Here is a 20679-nt window from a genome sequence, read left to right as displayed (position 1 = left end):
TTGCTCCGTGGCTTTTCCTTTTTTTTCCTTCCTTTTTATTCGGCTCTGCTGGACGCAGACTTGTTCTCTGAATTGGCTTCATTCTCAAAGGCAGGAGAAGCCAGATCTCGTTCTTCTCATCCTGTTTCAGGCTCCGAACGGCGAGGGTCTAGTCACCAATGGCATCTAGTCACAAATCAGGTCATTTCTCTCCAGGCAATTGCTCTTGATCTCCACCTCTCTCCTTTTCGCAGGACAAGTACCTGCAGGCTCACATACGCAGAAAATCCGGAGAAAAGCCCGTAGAGCAAATGCTCGATCTTGGCTCCGCTTCGCTGCTGGCTAAGCGTGTTGGCTGCAGTAGTAGCGGCGCCAGCGGCAGCTGGTGAACAAGGTGGCTTTTCTCGACTCGGGAGAAATCGACCTTTCCGCAAGTCTCTCTTGAGTGCAGCTTTCAACCGATGGGTGACGGGTATGAGTCTCGAGGTCGCGAGCCCCCCCTTTTTTTTTTTTTCTCTTCGGTATTTTTCAAACCGCGGGATTGCTCACGGGCGTACGTGAATGAGCTCGCTCGACTCTTGGCTCTGCTGAGTCTCGATGGCGATGGCGGTGGCAATGGCGATGGCGACGGCCAAAGTCGGAGCCCAAGACTCTTTTTTTTTTGGCTGTTTCCCGAAGGCGGGACGCGCATCTTATCAACGCCACATACCTGCAGGCAAACAAGTCACAGCGGCATTCATACGGTAGAATAAGCCTCAGGGTTTCCTCATTAAAGCAAGCTAAGGCGTAGCATTGGACACATTTCTGCGCGAAAAGCCACACAGACTGACAGACTGATAGTAGGTGCTAGAGACAAATCGGGGAAGCCCGGCTGCCACACATCGTCATCGTTGACTGTCATGTGGTCCGGGAGTATCAATATTATTCAAATGAGAGAGAAGCAAGGTAGGATTTTAAAGTCACAAATCAAGCCTCGCCTTCATTCTGCCACTCTGCCACGACGGCCTTGTACATCTTCGAGTCGTGCCTCTTTGACCGGTCGTGGTGGCTTGTCCCACGCCTAAGTCTCCGCACAAAGCGCTGGATGCCCTTGATGACGACTGTGACAGGACGCGTCATGTAAGCCTCAAAGAGGAAGCACAGGACCGCATTGACGATGACGATGACGAGCAGGTTCATGTGGAAGTAGCGTGGGAACTCGACGAGCTCGAGCATGTCAAAGATGGGGCCCGAGGTCGCAAAGAGGAAGTAGACGGAGAGGAGCGTGAGCGACAAGAGCGAGAGCATCAGCATCACGTTGGTGTACATCGGCTGGCGGTACGGCGGACCTGCGCTAAAGGCGGCTGCCACAATGAGGTATTGGAACGAAGAGACGAGGAACAGGGCCGAATTCTCCGGATTTGATGTGTTGAGCTCCGAGGGGTCCACCTCTGGCGGGACGTACCACGGCTGAGCGCGAACGTGGAAGAAGACGAATGCTTGAACGATAGCGCAGACAAAGACCTGGCCGAGCATGGAAATGAGGACCTTTTTGCTGACCAAGTTTGCCGTTGGCCGTTTGGGATTAATGTCCGGGTACGGCAGGGTGCGGGCCATGGTCACAGCGACGGGCAACACGCAGAAGAGGTCGACGTAGAGGAACTGGCCGTCTGAAAGCGAGGAGGCGAAGCTGTAGAGGAGCGAAATGCTGACAAATTGGATCAAAGAATAGAGAGCCATATACTTGAAGCAGGAGAAAGAAGTGACGAGGGCGGCCCGGCCCTCCTTGATGACCTCGATGACGCAGCCAATGTCGGGCGACCGCGAGGTGAAGGGCGCGGCCACACTGGCCTCTGCCTCGGAGAGAGAGATGCCAACATCGGCAGCCTTGAGCGCACCGCAGTCGTTTGCACCATCGCCGCACATGCCGACCGTGTATCCGAGCGCCTGAAGCCGTTCGACGAGTTCGTGCTTTTCGTCTGGGCTCATTCTCGCGAAGACGGTGCCCTTGATGAGCATTCTCCTCAGTGTCTCGACGGGCGCGTAGTCGATCATCCATCGGAAGACATCGCCGGTGAGGGCCAGCTGATAGTCTTGAAAGTCGAGCTCCTCGACGTCCAAGACGTGTGGATCGATGTTGAAGGGCTTGAGCTTGTATGGATCCAGCTTGACTCGCTCGTCGTCGACTGATGACCAGTCGATCACGGCCGCCGGCTCTTTTTGCGAACCGGACACAAACGTCGGCACAAAGACGTGGGCGCTTGGCCCAACCATGCCGCACTCCCGAGCGACCGAGATGGCCGTGCGAGGATTGTCGCCCGTGGCCATCTTGCAGATGATGTTCGCATTGGTCAGCGTGGCAATCGCTGGTGCCGTGCCATCCTTGATCTTGTTTTCAAAGATGATCAGGCCCAGGAAGCGAAGACCGCTCTCGGCCTGCTCTCTGCGCATCCGCTGTGCCTTGATCCAGCTCATGCCGGCCATGCTTTTGCCTGCACAGGCAATGACTCGGTAGCCGTGCTTGGTATAGTAGCCCAACAGATCTTCATAGTCGCTTGGAAAAGAGTCGGGCTCGCAAATGTCCGACATGACCTCGGGTGCGCCCTTGACAAAGACCTCCATCGACGTCGACTTGAGCCGCTTGACGATGACACTCATCCGACGGAGCTGCGAGACGAACTCGAATGTCCTCAGCACGCCGAGCTCGAGGAAATGAGCATGCTTGCCAGGCCTCATGGCGTCCTCCACTTCGAAAGCTTGTCCGCCCGGTGGCCGTACCACTGTCTGTACCAGCGCCGGTGCCCGGTCGGTGAGCTTGCTTTTGCCGTCCTTTGCCGTGCCGGTCTTTGTTGTGGCGCGCGCTGCAGCATCCTTGCCCTCGTCCAGCGTCCATCCCGTGTACTCAAACATCTTGACATCCAAGGGATCACCAATGACCTCACCGTCGACGACCTTAAGGCTGTGGCACGTGGCCAGAGCATGCAGCAGTGGCATCTTTCTCGCCTCCGTCTCGGCTTTGGACGAGCCATGGTTTACCGGCATCTCGTCGACTGTCTCGTGAAGCTCGCTGAAGCGCTCCGCCTTTATGTCGATGGTCCGCGTTCCGAGGACGTCGAGGCCGTCAGCAGTCAGCGTGCCAGTCTTGTCAAAGCAAAAGACATTGATCTTGCCACCGATGTTGACGCGGTTGGGCGAGATGCAAAAGACGCCAGCCTTGCGCAGTCGCGAAATAGCAAAGGACGTTCCAATCGACATGGTAGCGGGCAGCGCTGGCGGCACAACGACGGTGATGAGATCCAAGGCGCGGAGCACAATCGTGTGCCAGGCAATACCCAATTTCACAAAGTTGACGCTCGAGGCAAGGAAACCCACGCCGGCAATGCCAGTGAGGAAGCCAATGAAGCGGAACGAATCGCGGTAGAACTTGAAGCCCATCGGTTTAGGGAAGAGCATGCTTCGAACGAGGGCGCCCTTTGTCGTGTCGAAACCGGTACGGACGACCATGGCCTTTGCGCCGGCCTGGTAGCCTTCGCCATCTTCGTTGGTGCTCTCCTCGCTGGTGGCCATGAGGGTGGGACGAATGCGAATGATGCGAGTTCCACTGAAGAGAAAGTGCTTGGCAAGATCCGATGGGATTTGGGATCCCGGAGCGTGGAGCATGGCCATCTGAGCGTCTGTAATGGGAATCTTGCTGACGGGAACCGACTCGCCAGTGAGCATGCTTTCGTTGACAATGGCGTCGCCGTTCAGCAGGACACTGTCGGCGGGGAATAACAGCAGTCCGTTCTCAGCCACGTCGTATATGTCGCCAGGGACCATGTCGGTGCTTTCGCGGACTGTCCAGCGCCCTTCTCGGAGAACATTGACCTTGCATGAGAAGCGGCTCATTTCACGCATCCTTCTGACCGTGTTGCGTGTCTCGATGAGCGTCGTGATGATGCTCGCGCAGGAAATTGCGACGATGCAGATCGCATAATAGTAATAGTTGTCCATGCTCCAGAGAATGACCGAAGCGATCTGGAAGATGTAGAATGGGTGGAGGACCTCATCGACGAGGAGAGCAAAGGTCGACTTGGATTCAATGTCGATGACGTTGGACCCAAACAAGGTCTTGCGGTCCCTCTCGGCATCGTAGCTGATGCCCTTCGCTGCTGCGGTCACAGAGGTCCACATAGGGTCGCGCCAGTCCTTGACCATACGCCATCGACCCGAAGGAGGATGAAGAGCGAAGCGTGTGTAACGGTAGTCGATGTAGGTGAGGTCCATCAGCTGCTCCGTCTCAACGCCAGCCAGAATGGCCAGATCGACAGTGTCCTTTCCATGCGTTGATCCATTGCTGATGCCATTGCCGTTGCGACCGTCCTTTGCAGCCCTCTTTGCCTTGGATAGCAACTCTGGAGGCAGATTTGAACTTTGGGCCGTCGAAATGTGCTGATAATCCATTTGGCTGGTTGGAGGGTCGCGAGACGAGAGGGGAAAAACAGTGGCGAGGGGCCTTGCAAACGGCACCGTGACCGGCTTGACCTTTAGAAGATCACCCCACTGGTTCTGAACGACGACAAATTCCGCCTTCTCGAAGTCTGTCTCACGACAGACCCACTTGAGCCAGAGCCTGGGTAGCCATCGACCGAGGAGATATACGATGCCGACGGTAAGACAGCAGATGACGACGTAGAGCACTTGGCGTACAGCCACAGTTTCGTATGCGGTAAAGCGAATGAGGGCGTCGTCATCAGCAAGGTACACCTGCTGGCGACCCTTTGACGACTTATCGGTGTAGCTAGCCTCTTCCTTTGCCGCATTGACGACGTCCTGTGATGACACCAACGCAGGGTTGCTGGGGTCTGAGCCGTTTTGGAAGGGCGTCAAGTTGGATCTGCCAGCTTGCTCTTCTGCATCATGTCCGCCAAGCTCTAGGTCGAGTTCATCTTGGGGCTCACGCTCCGTGGCCACCCTGGAGTCTCCAAAGACCGGATCGACGGCCGCGCCCAGCGGTCCAAATGCCGAGGGCAGCAAGCCTCCTCGCTCATGCGCGTCCTCATCGCTGCTCGTCTGTGATGCACTCTGCAGGTCGTCGTCGTCATCGTCATCGTCATCGTCGTCGTCGTCATCATCGTCATCGTCGTCATCGTCTTCTTCGCCGCTATCCCTGTAATCATCGGAGCGCGCGTCGAAGCTCCGTCTCGAGCCAATGGATTGACTCGAGCGTCTTCTGCCAAATGACGGTCGCCTTCGGCTCGAAGAGGAGCTCGACATGAGGCGCCGGGACTCGTCGCCGTGATCGTCGTCATCGCCCCTTCCTCGGAAGCTGGCCATGATGGAACCGAGGACGCCTCGGCCCGACTCTTCGTTGCGCTGCGGCACCTTTTGCCTGCGTCCGATGCGCCTGGAACTGCTGTGCGCCGCGCTCCTCGCACTTTGGCCATCGTCATCGACTGCAAAGATGGCACTGGCATCGCCTCCATCGCCCCTCGACGATGCTGTTTCGCTTGGCACAGCCGCCGAGTCGACCGAGACGCTACTCGTCTTTCGTGTGCGTCGCTGTGAGCCGGCGACCGACATGTCCTTGGAGATACGCCTTCGAGACCGATTAGAGGACCGCAACTGAAGGTCGCGAGTGATGTGGTGCATGCTGAAGAGAGTAGGGAGAGAGGAGGGGGTGATGAAGTCTTCAGCGTGAGCGCTTTGTAGGATAAGATGAGGACGATCTCCTTCTCACCTTGTGATTGACGATGGCACAGCTCCGGCCGAAGGACCATCGAAGACGCTGCCCGTGCCATCGTAGCTGCTCATCTGACTGTCTCTTCGTTGCCGGCCACCGATGCGGATGGCGCCGCGTTCTTCGGTCGGCGACAGGGGCTCATCCACGACGGCCGAGCTCGATTGTGCATCTCCCTCGCCAACAGTGTGGACACCATCATCCTCTTCCAACTGCAGCGCACCGTCGGGCGACTGAGCCCATTGGAGTGCCTCTGCCGACTCCTTGTCGCTGAAAAAGGGCGACGTCGAGGGCTGGTACTCTGGCCTGCCAAATGAAGGTGCTTGGTACTCATCCGCTGCTCGCACTTCGCCACGGGACGAGGTGCCCGCAGCCGTGGGAGGTGCCATGTCGACTGAGGCGGGGAGCGAGACAGACCCTGTGCAAGATCGAGCCCAAACGAAGCGACTGGGTTCCTCCTCGAGAATCCCCCTGCCGCGTAGGAACCTCCTCTCTTTTCGATTCATCTTGGATCGGTGCTTATCTAAGCCAGAGCAATGAAGCGCGCGACGCTCTACCCAAGATCAGTCAGTGCCTGCTTTCCCCCTTGAAGGGAAGCCAGCGAGCCTTTTTCCACATCACATCGGCAAGGGCGAGGAGATCTTCCTCTTTGCCTCGACATGTTGGGAAGAGCTTGCAAATCGATACTGCAATGAGTGGCGCGCAACCAGGGTCAGGGGACAAGCAAAGACGATATTTGCCTCCCTTTGCACTGATAAGTCAAGCATTCTCATCAGAGCTTGAGGCAAAAGGGGCGCAAAGAGTGTGGAGAAGAGGCACAGGTACACTGTCCGCTCGTCCCCGTATGCTTGTCTGGTCGCCAAAAGGGACTTCAGCGCCGCTTGGAGAGCTCATCCTATGGCGACTAGAAACCACCTCGGACATCCACCGCGGCTGAGAGCCCACGTGAATTAAGTTCGCCCCGTTTCTCATCTGAACCTTTTAGCGGCCTCTAGCGTCTCGAAGTCCCTGCAGCGCTGCACTGCTCTGCAGCTGCTTTGTCCGAGGTGCAGCTTTGATGATCGCCTTGCTGCCCTAGCTTGGCTCACTGTGTCCTTCTGTCTTCCTTCGTCTCGTCGGTCGTTCCGTCTCTGCCGCACCACGCAGACCTCAGCCGGTCCTCTCTGTGGTCTCACTCTCTCTCCCTCTCGCGTTCTGTCTCACCTCGGTGGTGCGTCGCCAGACTATTCTCACGCCTCTGCCTCTCTTCATTTTATTTCTTCGCCAGCGGCAGAAGAAGAACACCCCCCCGCCCTTTGCGCTCCGGTCCGCGCAAACAAGCACTGTCGCGCACGCGCAAGAGAGGAGCACAAGCACACGACCTCCTTCGCACACCGAGCACTCGCCGCTGCCAACTGCGTTCTCAGTAGCCTCGTCATCGAGAAGCGACAACCCATACGAGGCTGTGCGGGTACATCATCACGACTGGACAAGATTCGTTCCCGGTGAGAAAAGCCGCTCGAGCCGCCCGCCATCTCACTCCCGCGTCGTCCGCAGAAGGCCGTGGACGCCAAGAGAGCGTGTTCGGGCTCAAATTAAGACGAGAGAAAGAGGGCATTTTGGACGTGGCAGGGCGCAACCCACGGCGGGCCTTTGTGGATCAGGTGGATTGCCGGCGTTCAGGGGACACAGCCTTTGGCCTTTCTTCCTCTTCTCCCTTTTCATTATTTTGCCCCTCCTCTCTTTCCTGGTGGGGATCCACGACACTATTCTGGGGCGAGGCTCGGTCAAAGGGCGCGATCGATGCTTTGATCAGATCGACTCCGACCACACGTCCATCCGGGCCAAAAGGCACAATCCTGCCCCCGCACGCTTTACCGCCTCATCTACCACCCATCTCACTGCTCTGAGACGAGGCCCAATCTAACACTCTAGCCCCTCAAGTCGCGCATAGAAGTACCTCGAGAGGGCTCCTCTCATCTTGGTCAAGTCGTCTGGGGCAGCAATTGTGCGATGCAAGTATCGGCACATTGGACGCAGCAGATGGCAGCACCATCACATGGACAGCCGCAACCCGGCGCATTCCACCTTGCCCAGTCGAGTCCCCAACAACAACAACAGCAGCAGCAGCAGCAGCAGCAGCAGCAGCAGCGACATAATGATGGGTCCGGATCCTTCTTCTTACAGACATCTGAGCCGATGCAGTGGAGCTCCCCGATGCAACTGATGCCGTCGATGTCACAGCCAAATTTCGGCACGATGCAGCAGCAACAGCAGCAACAGCAGCAACAGCAGCAACAGCAGCAGCAACAGCATCAACAACATCAGCAGCAACATCAACAGCAACAACAGCAACAGCGGCTTCATCAGCATCAACTACAGCAGCAGGAGCAGTTGCACCAGCAACAAGTTGAGCAGCAGCAGCAATTAGAGCAGCAGCACTACGCCCAAATCCAGCAACAGCAGCAACAGCAACATCAGCAGCATCAGCAACAGAACTACCGCCACCAACAGCAACAGGCAGCGATGCAAGCGATGCAGCACTCGATGCAAGGCCCCTCGAGAGCGTCCATGGGCCAACAGGCCAGTCATGGCGAGCAGCACGTCTTCAGAGCGTTCGGCCACTCACCCTCTATTCAACAGCAACAGCAGGAACAGCAGCAAGAACAGCACTCTTCACCGACGACACCCGACAAGTCGAGGGAATATGATGTCAAAAAGATGCTGCATCTCTACATGCACGATTACTGCCTCAAGAACAACTTTGGCAAGACTGCAAATGCGTTGGCGAGCGACACTGGCGTCAGGACGGAGGAGGGCGTGCCATTCGGCTCAGGTTCCAAAGACGGTGTGCTCTCCGACTGGTTCAAAGTCTTCTGGGAGAATTACCTTGGTTCTCAGCTCTCGATGCCTGACCGAACGGCCTCGGAGCAGAGCAAGATTGACCGCGCCACCAAGCTGGCATTTCTTGCCAACCGACAGGGCGGCCTTCAATCTGCGTCGCCGATGTTCCCACAGCAGCCGGAGCAGGGGGCACCGCTGGGTGGCGCTGCCATGCGAAGAATTGAGTCCGAGCCCGTCAGTCGGCCGCCATCGAGCAATGGGTCCACCATTCAACAGCACCAGCTCCAAACGACGCCGAAGAAGCCGACGCCGGGCTCAGGTGGCCAACAGTCGATGGTGCCGAGTCAAGGCACCCCGACTTCCAGTCGAATGCCTCCAACCAATGCAGAGATCAGCTTCTTCATGAACCAGCTCGGCTGGGGCAACCGAGCCATCAACCACCTTGCTTCGTACGAGAGAGACCGTCTTGTGGCCCTCGTCAACAAGTCGCGGCTTCATCAAGCAGACGCCCAGCACCGCCTCTACGAGCTGCACAAAACCTCACCCAGCGGCCCAGCGGCAGCCATGCGCGGGCCAAGCGGCAGCGTGTTCCAGCAGTCGCCCATCAATTCGCCGCCAGACCTTGAACCCGGCCCTGGTCCTGGTCCTGGCCCTGGCCCCACGCAGCCCTCGCCGGGGGCCAACAAGCGAAGGCGATCATCGATCAATGCGCCCTCTCAGCACGCCTTTCAAGCCATGGCCACGCCCATGTCTCACAGCCAGACATCGCTGGGCTTGGCCCCCTCGCTGATGGCTGTCAGCCCGCGAGGAGAGCCGAGCAATGGCAACGCGGGCATGTCGGCAGCCGCTGCCATGCGTGATTTCGAGCAGCAACAGCAGCTGGCGCAAAGCCTCAAAGCGCAAAGTCAGAGCATCATCGGCCGGCAACAGCAGCAGCAGCAGCAGCAGCAACAACAACATCAACAGCAGCAAGGGAGTCCCACGGTCCAGCAGGCAGCTTCACTCTCAATGTCGGCCTCGGGTCGCTCAATCTCTGGGCCGGGCCCTGTCGGCGCGTCCCCTACCGCCATGGCGAGATCCCAGAGCCAGAGCCAAGCGCAGAGTCAGGCTTCGACGCAAGCAGATAGCATGATTGGAGCGCAGATCAACAAAATGCTGCAGCAGCAGCAGGCCAGGGGAGCCGATAATCCCAGCAGCTCTTCGAGTATGGCGCAGATTGTGCAGCTCAAGAAGCTTCAGGAGAAGAACAACGCACGGCCCAAGACTGCGTCGAGCTCAGAGCATGCGGACGAAGGCGAAGGATCCAAGGATGAGGCCATGCAGGTCAGTCCATCTACAAACATGGGCGAAAGTCAGCAGCAGCAGCAGCAGCAGCAGCAGAGGCAACAGCAGCAACCCAAGCCACCGAGCACACCAAAAAATGCGAAGCGCGGACAGAAAAAGAACAGCGTCTCGTTGGCATTGCAGGCAACGACAATGACCAAGGGCCAGGGAAGCATGGGTCCACCTCCGTCGCCCTCAACCAGCCTCCAGCAGCAGCAGCAGCAGCAATTATTCCACCAGCATCAGCAACCAGTCCACTCCCAGCAGCAGCGATCAGGTGCACCGACGACCGTGAGCATGACCCCGCCTACATCTGTCAGTCAGGGACTGCCGACCACGCCGAATGGTCTAGCGACGCCAATTACTCTGCAAGGTAGTCAGGCAAGCGGCATCTCTGTTCCTAGCCCCATTGCCGGGCTGGGCGTCATGGGCGTCAGCGGGGGACCGTCAGCGATGATGGAGTCGAGCTTCGACATGTCGGGCGACTTTGGCTTGAGCAACAGCTTCGCGGACCCTACTTTGTCGTCATCGTCGTCGGCTCAGCCGTCGGACGGTGTCAATGGCGAGGCAAATGCGGGCAATGCGCTGGGCATCAACAGTGACCTCGACTTTGACTGGCGCAATATGCTCGCCTGATTGGCGTAGCGAGATCCTCTTCGGTCCCGCCCTGGCGACCTCTTGACTTTCCTTTCCCCTTATTCACACCTTGCACGCATACCTTCCTGGACCACATTCACCCACACGCACGTCCGCCCCCTTGTCCTCTTTCCCCTTTCTTCCATTGTATAAGTAGTAAAAGGTACTGTACCATGTCGTCTAACAGGGTTCAGCAGTCATTGAAAACCATCTCTTTCCTCCACTTGACCATTTGGAAGATGTGCAGCTTGCGCGCCTTGAGGTGCGCACGCACGAGCCCACGGATCGTTAACAATGGGCGCGGCGGCGCTTTTAGTTTAATTTTTTCCTTCGCCCTCCAATGGGAGAGGGAGAGATGGAAAGGCACCCCACAGGTTCCAATCGGAGAAGTACCTCGAGACGAGCATGGAGGAGGCCGATCAAGATGTGTCGGGGCCGCTGGACGGCCCGACGCCCGTTCCCGCGTCATTGAGCTCGTCCACGGCGAGCGTCTGTCCGGCACTTGCCTCTTTGGCGACTTCAAGCCCGCGCCAGTCGCCGTCTTTGTCGTCCTTGAGCTCCTCCGGCTCTTTGTCGACCCCGCAGAGTGACACTGGGTCCAGCAGCTGCATGTCTGGCGTGCGAAAGAAGCTCGAACTGCTCTACCGCTACCGCGACCTGCTCAGCCAGGGAGCCGAGCTCGTCACGGCGGCCCAACACCGGTATGTCAGTCTGCTGGGCGAGGCGAACGAGATTGCAGCGCAGCTGAAGACGAGCAATGAGTCAGAGGAGAAGGATGATGGAGACAGTGACAGACAATTGGAGCTCTTTGGTGGAGCGATGCCAGAATGGGAGGAAGCGGTTGCCGCGGCTGCTCAGAGGTCGGCGATGGCGAGTCAGACAAGCGAGGCGCATTCGAGTTACACAGGCCATGCGCACAAGGAGCAGGCGGGTCACGAGCTTGAGGGCTTGACAGCTGCCGACTTTGATGATAGCACCTTTGACGAGGGCGGAGAGCGATTCGACGAGAAGACGGTAGTTCCCCTGTCGACATTGGAAATTGACGAGCAGATATACGACATCAACGAACGCTACAAGCCTGGGCCCGGCCGCACCTTTCCCTGGACGAAAGAACTCGATGAGAGCCGTCGCGACATTTTCCGTAAGACGACCTGGCGGCCGTTGCAGGAGGAGGCGTGCAACGCCGCCATGGACGGCAAACATCTCATCGTGTGGATGCCCACAGCTGGAGGAAAATCGCTCTGCTACCAGCTTCCTGCCATTCTTCGCCCCGGCATCACCATTGTGGTGGCGCCTCTCGTGGCGCTGCTTCACGATCAGTTGGCTGGCCTCGAGGACAAATGCATCGCCGCTGCGGCTATCCATTCTGGTGAAGGTGTCAACATGATGGAGGGCCTGGAAGTCGAGGATGTTCTCACCCAGGCAGACTATAACGAGATGAGAGACTATCGAATCATCCTTGTCACACCAGAGGTGAGCGCCGTTGCTGATTTCTCTCTCTCTCTTATCATTCTAGTCTGACAAGTGTCTGCCACAAAACAACACACAACAGCGCATCGCTCAGCGGCCTGCCTTTCGTGACAAGCTCAAGGTGGCGTCCGAGTCGGGCAGGCTACAACGGATTGTCATCGATGAGGTGCATCTGTTCGAGCATGCCGACTCGTACCGACCCGCCTACCCGGCCCTCGTCGAGCTGCGGCGACTTCTGCCCCGGACACCGTTCACTTTTCTCAGTGCAACCATGTCTCACACGTTCATGGCTCGGCTACGGATCGAATTCGAGCTCGAGGAGCAGCAGACGCTCTGCCTGGTCTCGCAAGAGAAGCGTAGGAATCTGCAATTCTCGGTCGCGCACAAGGCCAGTGCCACCTCCTTTCTCCAGCTTGCGCACTGGATCCGAATTGCGCACAGGAATCAATCAGGCATCATCTACATCTCCAACATCAAACACGCCGATCTTGTTGTCGCGGAGCTCAAAAGAAGCGCAATCTCTTCGACGGTTTACCACGGCCGACTGTCCAACAGCCGGAAGCAGCGCGCGGCAGAAGATTGGCTCGAAGGAAGGGCGCTTGTCATGGTCGCCACCAATGCCTTTGGGCTCGGCATTGACAAGGCCGATGTCCGCTTTGTCTGCCACGCGACGCTGCCCCGTAGCCTCGAGGATTACCACCAGGAGTGTGGACGAGCGGGACGGGATGGTCAGCCTGCAGAGTGCCTCCTTTGGTACACGCCCAGCGACGTGTCTGGAATGGCATCAAGGATCGCAGAGAATGGTCGCAATTTCGAGCGAGACTTTGAAAAGTTCCGCTGGATGCTTAGGTATGCCCAAACGAGCGAGTGTCGAGCAAGCATCGTAGAGGATTACCTGTGGAAGGACGACAACTTGACGACGACAACAAATGATATACCCAGAAGCTCCTCGTGTCCCTGCTGTGACAATTGCGAGAGGGGCAGTGCCGACGTCGAAGACGTCACTCTCGAGGCATGGCAGATTCTGACCTTGTTCCAACACGCTAGAAGGAAGGGCATGCGTTATCGATTCACAATAAAACAGCTGGCTGAGCTCGCTGTAGGCCATGGTCGCAGCACGAGAGGTCATCAAAGGGAGCTTGGTCACAAATGTATCGGTGGCCAACCAGTGAAGCTGGGCATCAAAGCAGCAGAGAGACTCGTCGTGGAGCTCATCGTACAAAAACTTCTCAAATTTGACCCGCGGGACCGTAAGTCGTATGGTACAACCTATGTGCAACTTGGAAACCTACAGTCTTCTGCAAATCCTTTGGTCCGTGCAAGCTCGCTTGAGGAGGCCAAGTCACTCAAGGGCCTCGTCATGGTGGCGTTCGGACCAGGTGAGCTGAGGAGCTACACCCGAGCCAGCAACGAGACGAGCAAACAGGCAAGGCAAGCAAAGACAAAGAGAGTCAGTCCGGTGAAGAGAGAACCAGACGAGCAAATGTACAATGGGATGCTTGAGCAGGAGCGCTTCAAAGAGGACAGTCCATCCCTGAAGCGTAGGAGGAGTAGCAGGATCAAGGATCAGGCAAACTTAGTCAACCTGTCCAAAAGTTGATGGCAGCGTCTGGCCCAGCTCCTTTGGCCCAGCTCGATCGACATTGTGGAAGTGCGAGGAGTTGAAGTGTACTGCATAATTTAGACGTTGGTGTTAGACAGTTCCTTGCTGATCGGGATGCATCTGCTGCTTGAAAAGCTTATGTTACAACATGTCGAACGCATCTTGCCTCGCGCATGCACAGCGCACAAGTGCCTGTCGAGTCTGCATGTAATTGGCTCCTTCAAGCCATACCATCCATCGGATTGTGCTTGTTGTAAGCCCTGCGCTCCTGCATGACTTGCTCACCAATCAGGCACGTCGACCTCTTCGCCCTCCTATGCCCACGTCTTTCTATCTTGTGGAATTAGCCTTTGACGACCGTGTCCCATGACTCCAGCTCTCTTTACCTCGACAATATTTGATCCTCGCTCTCGACAGAGGACATTCTACTATCTCTTATCTGTGAAAGACCGCCGGCGGATTTCACAAGCGTCGCACGATGCCCACTGCTCAGACAGGGTTGCCTCGCTCCAGAATTACAAGCAGTAATTATCCAACGAGGGTTGCAGACTTCCCTGTCGACAGCAAATGTAGAAAAGGGCAGCAACAAGAGGCGAAGAAAGCGATATCGCACATTCTTGTAAAAAAGAAGACGACAGAATCGCCGATGAACAGGCTGGAGAAATGTGGGATCGTGCGGTGCGATAGCCTGCCGATAGAGGAAGCTTGGAACACGTTCGGCCTCGCCAATAGCCATAGCAGCTACCAGCCGAACAAGGTCCCTGTGCCGACAGAGACGCCATTGCGCGCCACGATTGCGACAGCACCGCCACTCCTCTCCACTCCTTCTGCCACTCGTTTGCTTCGGCATCCCTCCAAAACTGGCCTCTCGAATGATGGCGCCTGCTCTCGTTCTACTTTTTCTTCGAAGCAACAGCAGCAGCAGCAACGTTCTGCGCCGCGACTGCAGGCGGAAAGATCATTACAAGCAAATTTCGCGGCGCAAGAGGGCTGGTTCCCTCCCTTGGAGTGTATGTCTCTCGACATCCGAAACCAGTCGACATTGGGTAGCTTCATTCAACCTGCTCAATCGTGTTCTAGAGCAAAAATGCGGCCAATAAGTAAGCAGGCTACTACAACTCCTGGTACAAAGGTCACCGATCGCTCAAAACGGGCTTCGTCCACGTCGCTGTACAGCTCGGACAAATCTTGCACTGCCGATCTTGACCAAAAGCATCAAAGTCAGCAGCGTCGAGGCTCGAGAATCAGTCGGCTGCTCCGTCCACCTCTCCAACAACGGCAGCAGAAATCACAAACCGAAGATGCCAGTGTTCCGCTTCGACGGCAACTGACCTTGCTACTTGGGAGAGCGAGCAGCGATCCGCAGGGCCCATACGCCATTGCAAGCTCTGAACCGAAGTCTCAAAGACGAATGCAAGAAATCCAGGTGGCTCAGAGATCGAACGATCCCAATCACGATTGCAGCGTTCGCGGCCATTCGGTCATCTTCGAGCAGAAGGAAGAGCGGAGAAGGGTTTCGAGCACCAGTGTAATCGTTATCGAGCAGCAGAAGCAAGCGTGTCGAAGCTTACCTACACGGACCGGCTTGGCGAGGAAGGCGCCTTTAGTGACGATGCAGCCAGGTTTGCAGCAACAACCACCCTTGCCTCTGAAGAAGGCATCTGCAACAGTCCCATTATTACCTGAGCCTCCGGCACGACCTGATGAAGCCAATATTTTGTGGAATCAGCTGGAGAAAGAGCTGGGAGTGAAGCTTGGGCCCGCCAACACGCCCTCTTCCTCGCAATCTAAGTCTGTCGAAAGGCATAAGATGACCACTACACCGCACCAATACTCTTCTCCTACCAAGCCAACGGAACGATTGCGACCTCCAGCCAGATCGCGCGCCTCGAGGATCCCAGTACCTTCGCGAAGGCTCCTTTGCACCGACTCGGGCATTGCTCCCACTCTGGTCCTATCGTCGTTGTCGCGCGAATCTCTGCCCAGGGCAAGACCGTTTAAAACGTCGTTGAAGTACAGGAAAGCGTCTTTCGATTGCAGCAAGCGTCCACCGGTGCAAGCAAAATCTCTTTCGGTCAGGTGTCAGAGCAGGCTGCCGGCAACCATCATCACGAAACCGGTGCCATCTTCCTCTACTGATCCACTCGTGTACATTGCGGCAGGCGAGAGCTTGACGAGGGCACATTCGTGCACCTCGACATTGTGGTCGGAGCCCTCGTGCTACTCCGGCGTGTCAGACTCGACGATGCCCTCGTCGATGCCCATTACGCCTACAAAACCACGCGCGCCAGGCAATGCCGAGACACCACCGTCGCCGACGCCTGCTCCTCGAGAAGAAATCGTAGAAATGTTCCTGGATATGCTTCGATCAGAGCAACGAGAAGGCTTCCGGTGTGATGGCGAATCCTTCGGCTCGCCCGCGCCGTCTACGGCGCCTTCGTGGCGACAAGCGTGGCACGTAGCGACGCAGGAGAGGGAATATATTGGCGTGTTCCCCGAACGAGAGAGGCGGAAGCGCATCGAAGCCATCCAAGCCATGGAAAAATGGAGAGGTTGAAAGAGGCAGTCCCCTATGTCCCTTGCATCTCTCTCTCACGCTTGCTATCAGTCCACCATCCCTTCATGTCCTCATCTCAATCTTAAAGTCAAGCCATGTAATAACAGCACTTACCATCAAACACTAGCGAGAGTCTCTGCCTCTCGGCAACTACATTCCTTAGCGAAAATCGCGGGCCCTCAAGTCCACTTCTGTGCAGCACTCTGAAGGACCAGGATGGCTAATCGTGAGACTCATGATTTGTACAGCATTATACAACGCCTTTTGTTGCCCTTTATCGTCGGGCCGGGCTCCTACTTCTCTCTCTTCGTGGACCTCCTCTGTCCCCCCTTCCTCCTGCTCCGCGACCTGCAAGTGCTGGCGGGCGAACGAATGCGAAATCGGCTTTGAGCGGCTTGTCCATGAGCGTGAGGCCCTCTTTGCATGCTTCGATGACCGCTGTGGCCTCTTCGTACGTTGTGTATTCAACCAAGGCATATCCCTATGTTATTTATTCTATCGTCAGTCATGATCTCAGAAAAGACTCGAAAGGTGCTGCACGGCATACCTTGAGATAGCCAGTTCGTCGGTCGAGGTTCAAGTGACAATTCTTGACTGCGCCGTAGTCAGACAATTTGTCCGTCACCTCCTCCTCCGACGCCTCCTCATGGATATTTGTCACAAGCACAATCCATCCTTCGATAGCTATCAGGTGATTTCAGCATATAATGATCAGCACAAAGGAGTCAAAGCAGGATGCAGACGATGAGACTGGGACTCACAGCGCGCCGCTCGATCTCCTGACGTGCCACTCGACGAATCCAACAGGTCGAACTTTCCCGATCGGACCCCATCAGATGACATCGGATCAGGTCCAGCGCCACCTCTGGGATCAAATCCTCGGCCTTTCCGTCGCACTGACGAGGATGCTTCTGTGGCGGAGATAGTTGTCAAGGGATCATGAGCATCGAACGAGTAAGAAAGCAAGTATTTTGAGAGAAGAATGTACCTTCATCGCCGTCCATCTCTACATCCATCCCATCCCGCTCAGCTGGAGACTCCTCCCGATCATCTCGACGGTTCCGCTCGCTTCCGTTGGCAAAGTCGACGTCGCCTTCTCGCCCCATGGCTTATTCCCTCAAGGTCTCAATCGTAGTGAGGATCGAAGCTCACCTACTACCCTGACGCTGGTGGAGAGGATCTAAAAACCACGTGGGAAATCTTCTCACCAGTCCAAAAAATTAAGAGGGCCTTTGAAGGCAAAGACCACCAAGCAACGGCGATGGTAGCAGCCCCAGCACCAGCAGGAAACGAGGGCCTCGTCTTGCCCGGCCAGCCGCTTCTCTTCCCACCGCGCGCACCTCTTCCGCAGCCCGGTATCGGGGCATACACCCGTGGGTCGCAGCTCCTTGCCTCCGTCGTCGGCCACCAAAGACCCGGCGAAGGCACGATCCAGGGCCTGCCCTCGCGCTTCGTCGTCCCGCAGCCCTCGTCCGTGGTCCTCGGACGCGTAACACGAGTCACGCCGAGGCAAGCCACCTTGTCGATACTCGTCGTCGATGGCAGGCCGTGCTCTTCGGGAGACTGGAGGTCCTGCGGCTTTGCAAATCACGCGGCCGGAGAGGACCCGAGCGGATCCGGTGGGGATTTCACCGGCGTGGTCAGGCAGCAGGATGTTAGGGCGACCGAAAAGGACAAGGTCAGGCTAGCAGATAGCTTCAGGCCGGGAGACATTGTTCGGGCTACCGTGGTGAGTCGCCGCGGCGAAGGCTGTTCTCAGAAAGGGTTGACTGACATACAAGCCCGCAAGATCTCGCTCGGAGATGCGCGATCCTACTATCTCTCAACGGCATCAAACCATCTGGGAGTTGTATATGCGTTGCCATGCCCGGATCCGGCAGAGCTACAAGTGCCTGCTGCGGCGGATCTCCAACCGTTGGAACCTATCAGCTGGCAAGAGATGCGGAACCCAATAACGGGCGCCATCGAGAAGCGCAAGGTAGCCAAACCGGAATAGAAACGTCGCTCACGCACATGCACAACAAATGTATTATAGCACTGTCTCTACCAGCTAATGAGTTAGGAAGTACTCGAGCATCTTGGGGTAGTTTGGCGTGCCTAGGCCTGTGACAGGATCCCATCCTTGGACAGCCTCGAAGCCCTTTGTGTTGCAGCCCGGATTGAAGCCAGAAGTGATGTCATCTTGAGAAGACGTCGTTTCCAGCCGCATCAGCGAACACAAGATCAGAACACGGATAGATGGCAGGTCAAACCACTCACTCAACATGGAAGGGTTGGCATAGAGGGCCGGATTGACAAATCCGACTGTAGGCTTGCCGACGTTGAGTCGTGCCTCATTAATGAGCGTCAAGACCGAGGCGAATGTCGGAGCCGATGCACTCGTCCCGTAGACGTGATATTTGTATCCACCGTCGATGGCCACAACGTATCTGGCGCCGTTTGCTGAGACATCTGGGAAGCCTCTGGTGACGCCCGAATCATTGTACTGCTTGCTCGAGTAGGTGGAAGGTTTGTGTTGCGCAAACCAGCTCGATACAGCCGTCTTCTGGTAGGTGGGGATGGAGAAGACGTTGGAGAAGCCTCCACCACTGTAAATGACCTGGTTGCAAGCCGATTCGGGCGCCAAAACAGAGGTATTTGGGTTGATTTGCGTCGCGCCGACGGAGAGAACATAGGGACAGCCACCTGGGAAGCCCGGGGTGAAGACGCCGCCCAGCTTGCCGCTTTGGAGCTGGCCCGTCGTATCGCTCACGCACATGTTACCGTTGCCAGCAACACCGTAGTCGCCCGAAGAGAAGACGAACGTCGTGCCGGCCAGCCCGAGCTTTGCGTACTCATTGCACTGCCGCTGCTCATACGCCGGCGTGAGGTCCACTTCATTGTATCCATACGATGTCGAGATGACTTTGGTTTGTTCTACCCCGCCGCATTGTTTGGGCTTGTCGTATCCGCCCGGAGCCGAGTCAGGATAGCTCATGTCTTGCGACGGATCGTCACCTGCACAGTAGGAGGCGTCGAAAGCGTCAAGAAAGTCGTTGAAGCTTGCATTTCCTTCAATATCGCCGACCTGGTACAGCGTCACTTCCACTGGGTTGACGAGCGCCATTGCGAACTGCAGGTCCAGGTTGGACTCCAAGTTGAGGTCGAGGTCTTGCGTCTCGTTGAGGTAACCACCGTCGATCGCGACAAAATTTGGCCTCTTTTGGACTTGATTCCGAGAAAAGTTGCTGAAGAAGAGGTCGAGATCTGAAGGCACGAAGGATTGTGGGCTGTACTCGACGATCCCGAGACTGTTCTGCGGATTCTTAGTCAGGCCTGGGGGAATTTTGTACAGAGTCCGAAGGCAATTAGGCGTGATGTCGGTGTCGCAATGCGAGAGCTCACTTAGGGCAATTGCTTCTTTAGCTACCGCGAACACAGAGAAATGAGGAGAGGACACAAAGCTCTCACTCGATGATGTTCTTGTACCCCGGGTTAAAGCGAAATTTGGGCAGGACCGTGGAGCCGGGACCCCAGCGGGAATTCGTCGCATCGCGCTTCTGCACGTCGCGCTTCTCCTGATCTTTGCCCGGAATTCTACGGTCGAAATGCAGCGTGGGCGTGACAAAGTCGATGTGGTCTCGAATTGAAGTGGGCACTGAGTAATGGGTGGCAGCGACGTGCGGCGTCTGCGACGGTTCGTGCTCCCAAACCCAGTACTCGGTGCGGAGTAGCCGTTCAGCTTCCTCGACCGTGGCCTCAAAGGACAGCCAACCGAGCGAAGCACTCCTGCTCTGTCTCTCGGTAGACACTCCTGCTTGAACAAGCCATTGACTGACCGCATCGACGGTTTCTTTGCTCGGCGCAAAGGACTTTGCGATCTGGGCGGGCGTCCAATGCTGGCCGTATTCGAGAGACTCGGGATGTGAAACGGCCATGAGGTGCTCTTCAAGCCGATCGAGATTGCTCTGCTTGAGGGCTATGCGCATTGGCAACTTCATCCTGCTGTTGAGCCGGCCCCGTCTGACCCAGCCTTGCGGAACGATGTTACGCTTCTCATGAATGGCGTAGTCCTGGTTTACGCCCAAGGGGGCCGCCAGGGCAGTCGCAACCAGGGCAAGTGTAACAAGGAGGACTGTTTGTAGAAGCGCCATGGTCACAAAGGTCTTGAGGAAGGACAAAGTAGCTCAAGGCTTGGAGGAAGGAGGCTGTTCTTATTTCCAAGTCCACTTCAGTCATCTTCTTAAAGTTCTTTCCACATCGGAAGGCCCAGCGGATATGAGCGAGATAGGGTATATACCGACCTCTAAGAAGCGGAGCCTGCAGTGTTAGCGAGATAACCTAATCAATAGCGGGAGAATCGAAGCTCGGACAGAGTGCCATGGAAGTGGAAGAGCATCACTGTCGGCAATTTTGGGAGATAAAAATTAAGCCGTAGACGTGGGGCCGGACCTCCTGGTCAGTTCCTGATGAAGAAGGTTCGGACATCTGGCCGTTCTTCCCTTCGGAGCTAATACTGCAAGGCCTTTTTTTTTTTTTTAGCTCAGGGGGAGGCTAAGGTACCCTCATAGAAGACTTCGGTCGTGTGGGAAGAGAGAGAAAAGGACAGAA

General features: G+C 56.5%; 7 protein-coding genes across 7 annotated transcripts; 4 read left to right on the top strand and 3 right to left on the bottom strand.

Annotated features, from left to right (window-relative positions):
• Positions 1-945: 945 nt before the first annotated feature.
• On the bottom strand, positions 946-6141 carry FA10DRAFT_278219 (hypothetical protein; the record flags this gene model as incomplete). The annotated part of the gene is made up of 2 exons (XM_025523439.1): positions 5678-6141; positions 946-5590 (listed from the first exon to the last, which is right to left on the bottom strand). Exons 1-2 carry the CDS (start codon positions 6064-6066, stop codon positions 946-948), a joined length of 5034 nt encoding a protein of 1677 aa, XP_025378580.1. The 5' UTR covers positions 6067-6141.
• Positions 6142-7430: 1289 nt separating this feature from the next.
• FA10DRAFT_65954 (hypothetical protein) lies at positions 7431-10681 on the top strand. The gene has a single exon (XM_025525630.1). It carries the CDS (start codon positions 7670-7672, stop codon positions 10457-10459), a length of 2790 nt encoding a protein of 929 aa, XP_025378579.1. The 5' UTR covers positions 7431-7669; the 3' UTR covers positions 10460-10681.
• Positions 10682-10798: 117 nt separating this feature from the next.
• On the top strand, positions 10799-13685 carry FA10DRAFT_299993 (ATP-dependent DNA helicase). Its single transcript, XM_025524781.1, has 2 exons — positions 10799-11932; positions 12012-13685. The coding sequence occupies exons 1-2, from the start codon at positions 10865-10867 to the stop codon at positions 13527-13529; spliced, it is 2586 nt and encodes an 861-aa protein (XP_025378578.1). The 5' UTR covers positions 10799-10864; the 3' UTR covers positions 13530-13685.
• A 722-nt stretch (positions 13686-14407) lies between these two features.
• On the top strand, positions 14408-16120 carry FA10DRAFT_278216 (hypothetical protein; the record flags this gene model as incomplete). The annotated part of the gene is made up of 2 exons (XM_025523438.1): positions 14408-14542; positions 14665-16120. 2 exons carry the CDS (start codon positions 14408-14410, stop codon positions 16087-16089), a joined length of 1560 nt encoding a protein of 519 aa, XP_025378577.1. The 3' UTR covers positions 16090-16120.
• Positions 16121-16301: 181 nt separating this feature from the next.
• Positions 16302-17261, bottom strand: FA10DRAFT_278215 (RNA-binding domain-containing protein). Its single transcript, XM_025523437.1, has 4 exons — positions 17078-17261; positions 16851-17000; positions 16637-16773; positions 16302-16570 (listed from the first exon to the last, which is right to left on the bottom strand). The coding sequence occupies exons 1-4, from the start codon at positions 17193-17195 to the stop codon at positions 16364-16366; spliced, it is 612 nt and encodes a 203-aa protein (XP_025378576.1). The 5' UTR covers positions 17196-17261; the 3' UTR covers positions 16302-16363.
• Positions 17262-17337: 76 nt separating this feature from the next.
• FA10DRAFT_265237 (hypothetical protein) lies at positions 17338-18170 on the top strand. Its single transcript, XM_025520976.1, has 2 exons — positions 17338-17818; positions 17879-18170. Exons 1-2 carry the CDS (start codon positions 17351-17353, stop codon positions 18083-18085), a joined length of 675 nt encoding a protein of 224 aa, XP_025378575.1. The 5' UTR covers positions 17338-17350; the 3' UTR covers positions 18086-18170.
• On the bottom strand, positions 18113-20445 carry FA10DRAFT_65889 (tripeptidyl peptidase-like protein). The gene is made up of 3 exons (XM_025525629.1): positions 19540-20445; positions 18349-19472; positions 18113-18270 (listed from the first exon to the last, which is right to left on the bottom strand). The coding sequence occupies exons 1-3, from the start codon at positions 20220-20222 to the stop codon at positions 18140-18142; spliced, it is 1938 nt and encodes a 645-aa protein (XP_025378574.1). The 5' UTR covers positions 20223-20445; the 3' UTR covers positions 18113-18139.
• Between the last annotated feature and the right edge of the window lie 234 nt (positions 20446-20679).

This window comes from Acaromyces ingoldii (assembly GCF_003144295.1).
Source record: "Acaromyces ingoldii strain MCA 4198 unplaced genomic scaffold FA10scaffold_2, whole genome shotgun sequence".
Taxonomy (NCBI): domain Eukaryota; kingdom Fungi; phylum Basidiomycota; class Exobasidiomycetes; order Exobasidiales; family Cryptobasidiaceae; genus Acaromyces; species Acaromyces ingoldii.
The sequence above is the reverse complement of the archived record's forward strand: the minus strand, read 5'-3'. Positions and strand labels throughout refer to the sequence as shown.

Excerpts from the sequence above, each read along its gene's own strand:
- FA10DRAFT_65954 (XM_025525630.1), top strand. The coding sequence starts at position 7,670 with ATGCAAGTATCGGCACATTGGACGCAGCAGATGGCAGCACCATCACAT.
- FA10DRAFT_299993 (XM_025524781.1), top strand. The coding sequence starts at position 10,865 with ATGGAGGAGGCCGATCAAGATGTGTCGGGGCCGCTGGACGGCCCGACG. Across the intron at positions 11,933-12,011 it reads TCATCCTTGTCACACCAGAG|CGCATCGCTCAGCGGCCTGC; the intron begins GTGAGCGCCGTT and ends AACACACAACAG.
- FA10DRAFT_278215 (XM_025523437.1), bottom strand. The coding sequence starts at position 17,195 with ATGGGGCGAGAAGGCGACGTCGACTTTGCCAACGGAAGCGAGCGGAAC. Across the intron at positions 17,001-17,077 it reads AGAGATGGACGGCGATGAAG|AAGCATCCTCGTCAGTGCGA; the intron begins GTACATTCTTCT and ends TCTCCGCCACAG. Across the intron at positions 16,774-16,850 it reads AGGAGATCGAGCGGCGCGCT|CTATCGAAGGATGGATTGTG; the intron begins GTGAGTCCCAGT and ends ATCACCTGATAG.
- FA10DRAFT_265237 (XM_025520976.1), top strand. The coding sequence starts at position 17,351 with ATGGTAGCAGCCCCAGCACCAGCAGGAAACGAGGGCCTCGTCTTGCCC. Across the intron at positions 17,819-17,878 it reads ACATTGTTCGGGCTACCGTG|ATCTCGCTCGGAGATGCGCG; the intron begins GTGAGTCGCCGC and ends CAAGCCCGCAAG.
- FA10DRAFT_65889 (XM_025525629.1), bottom strand. The coding sequence starts at position 20,222 with ATGGCGCTTCTACAAACAGTCCTCCTTGTTACACTTGCCCTGGTTGCG. Across the intron at positions 19,473-19,539 it reads GGGTACAAGAACATCATCGA|TGAGCTCTCGCATTGCGACA; the intron begins GTGAGAGCTTTG and ends AATTGCCCTAAG. Across the intron at positions 18,271-18,348 it reads TGCCAACCCTTCCATGTTGA|ATGACATCACTTCTGGCTTC; the intron begins GTGAGTGGTTTG and ends CGTCTTCTCAAG.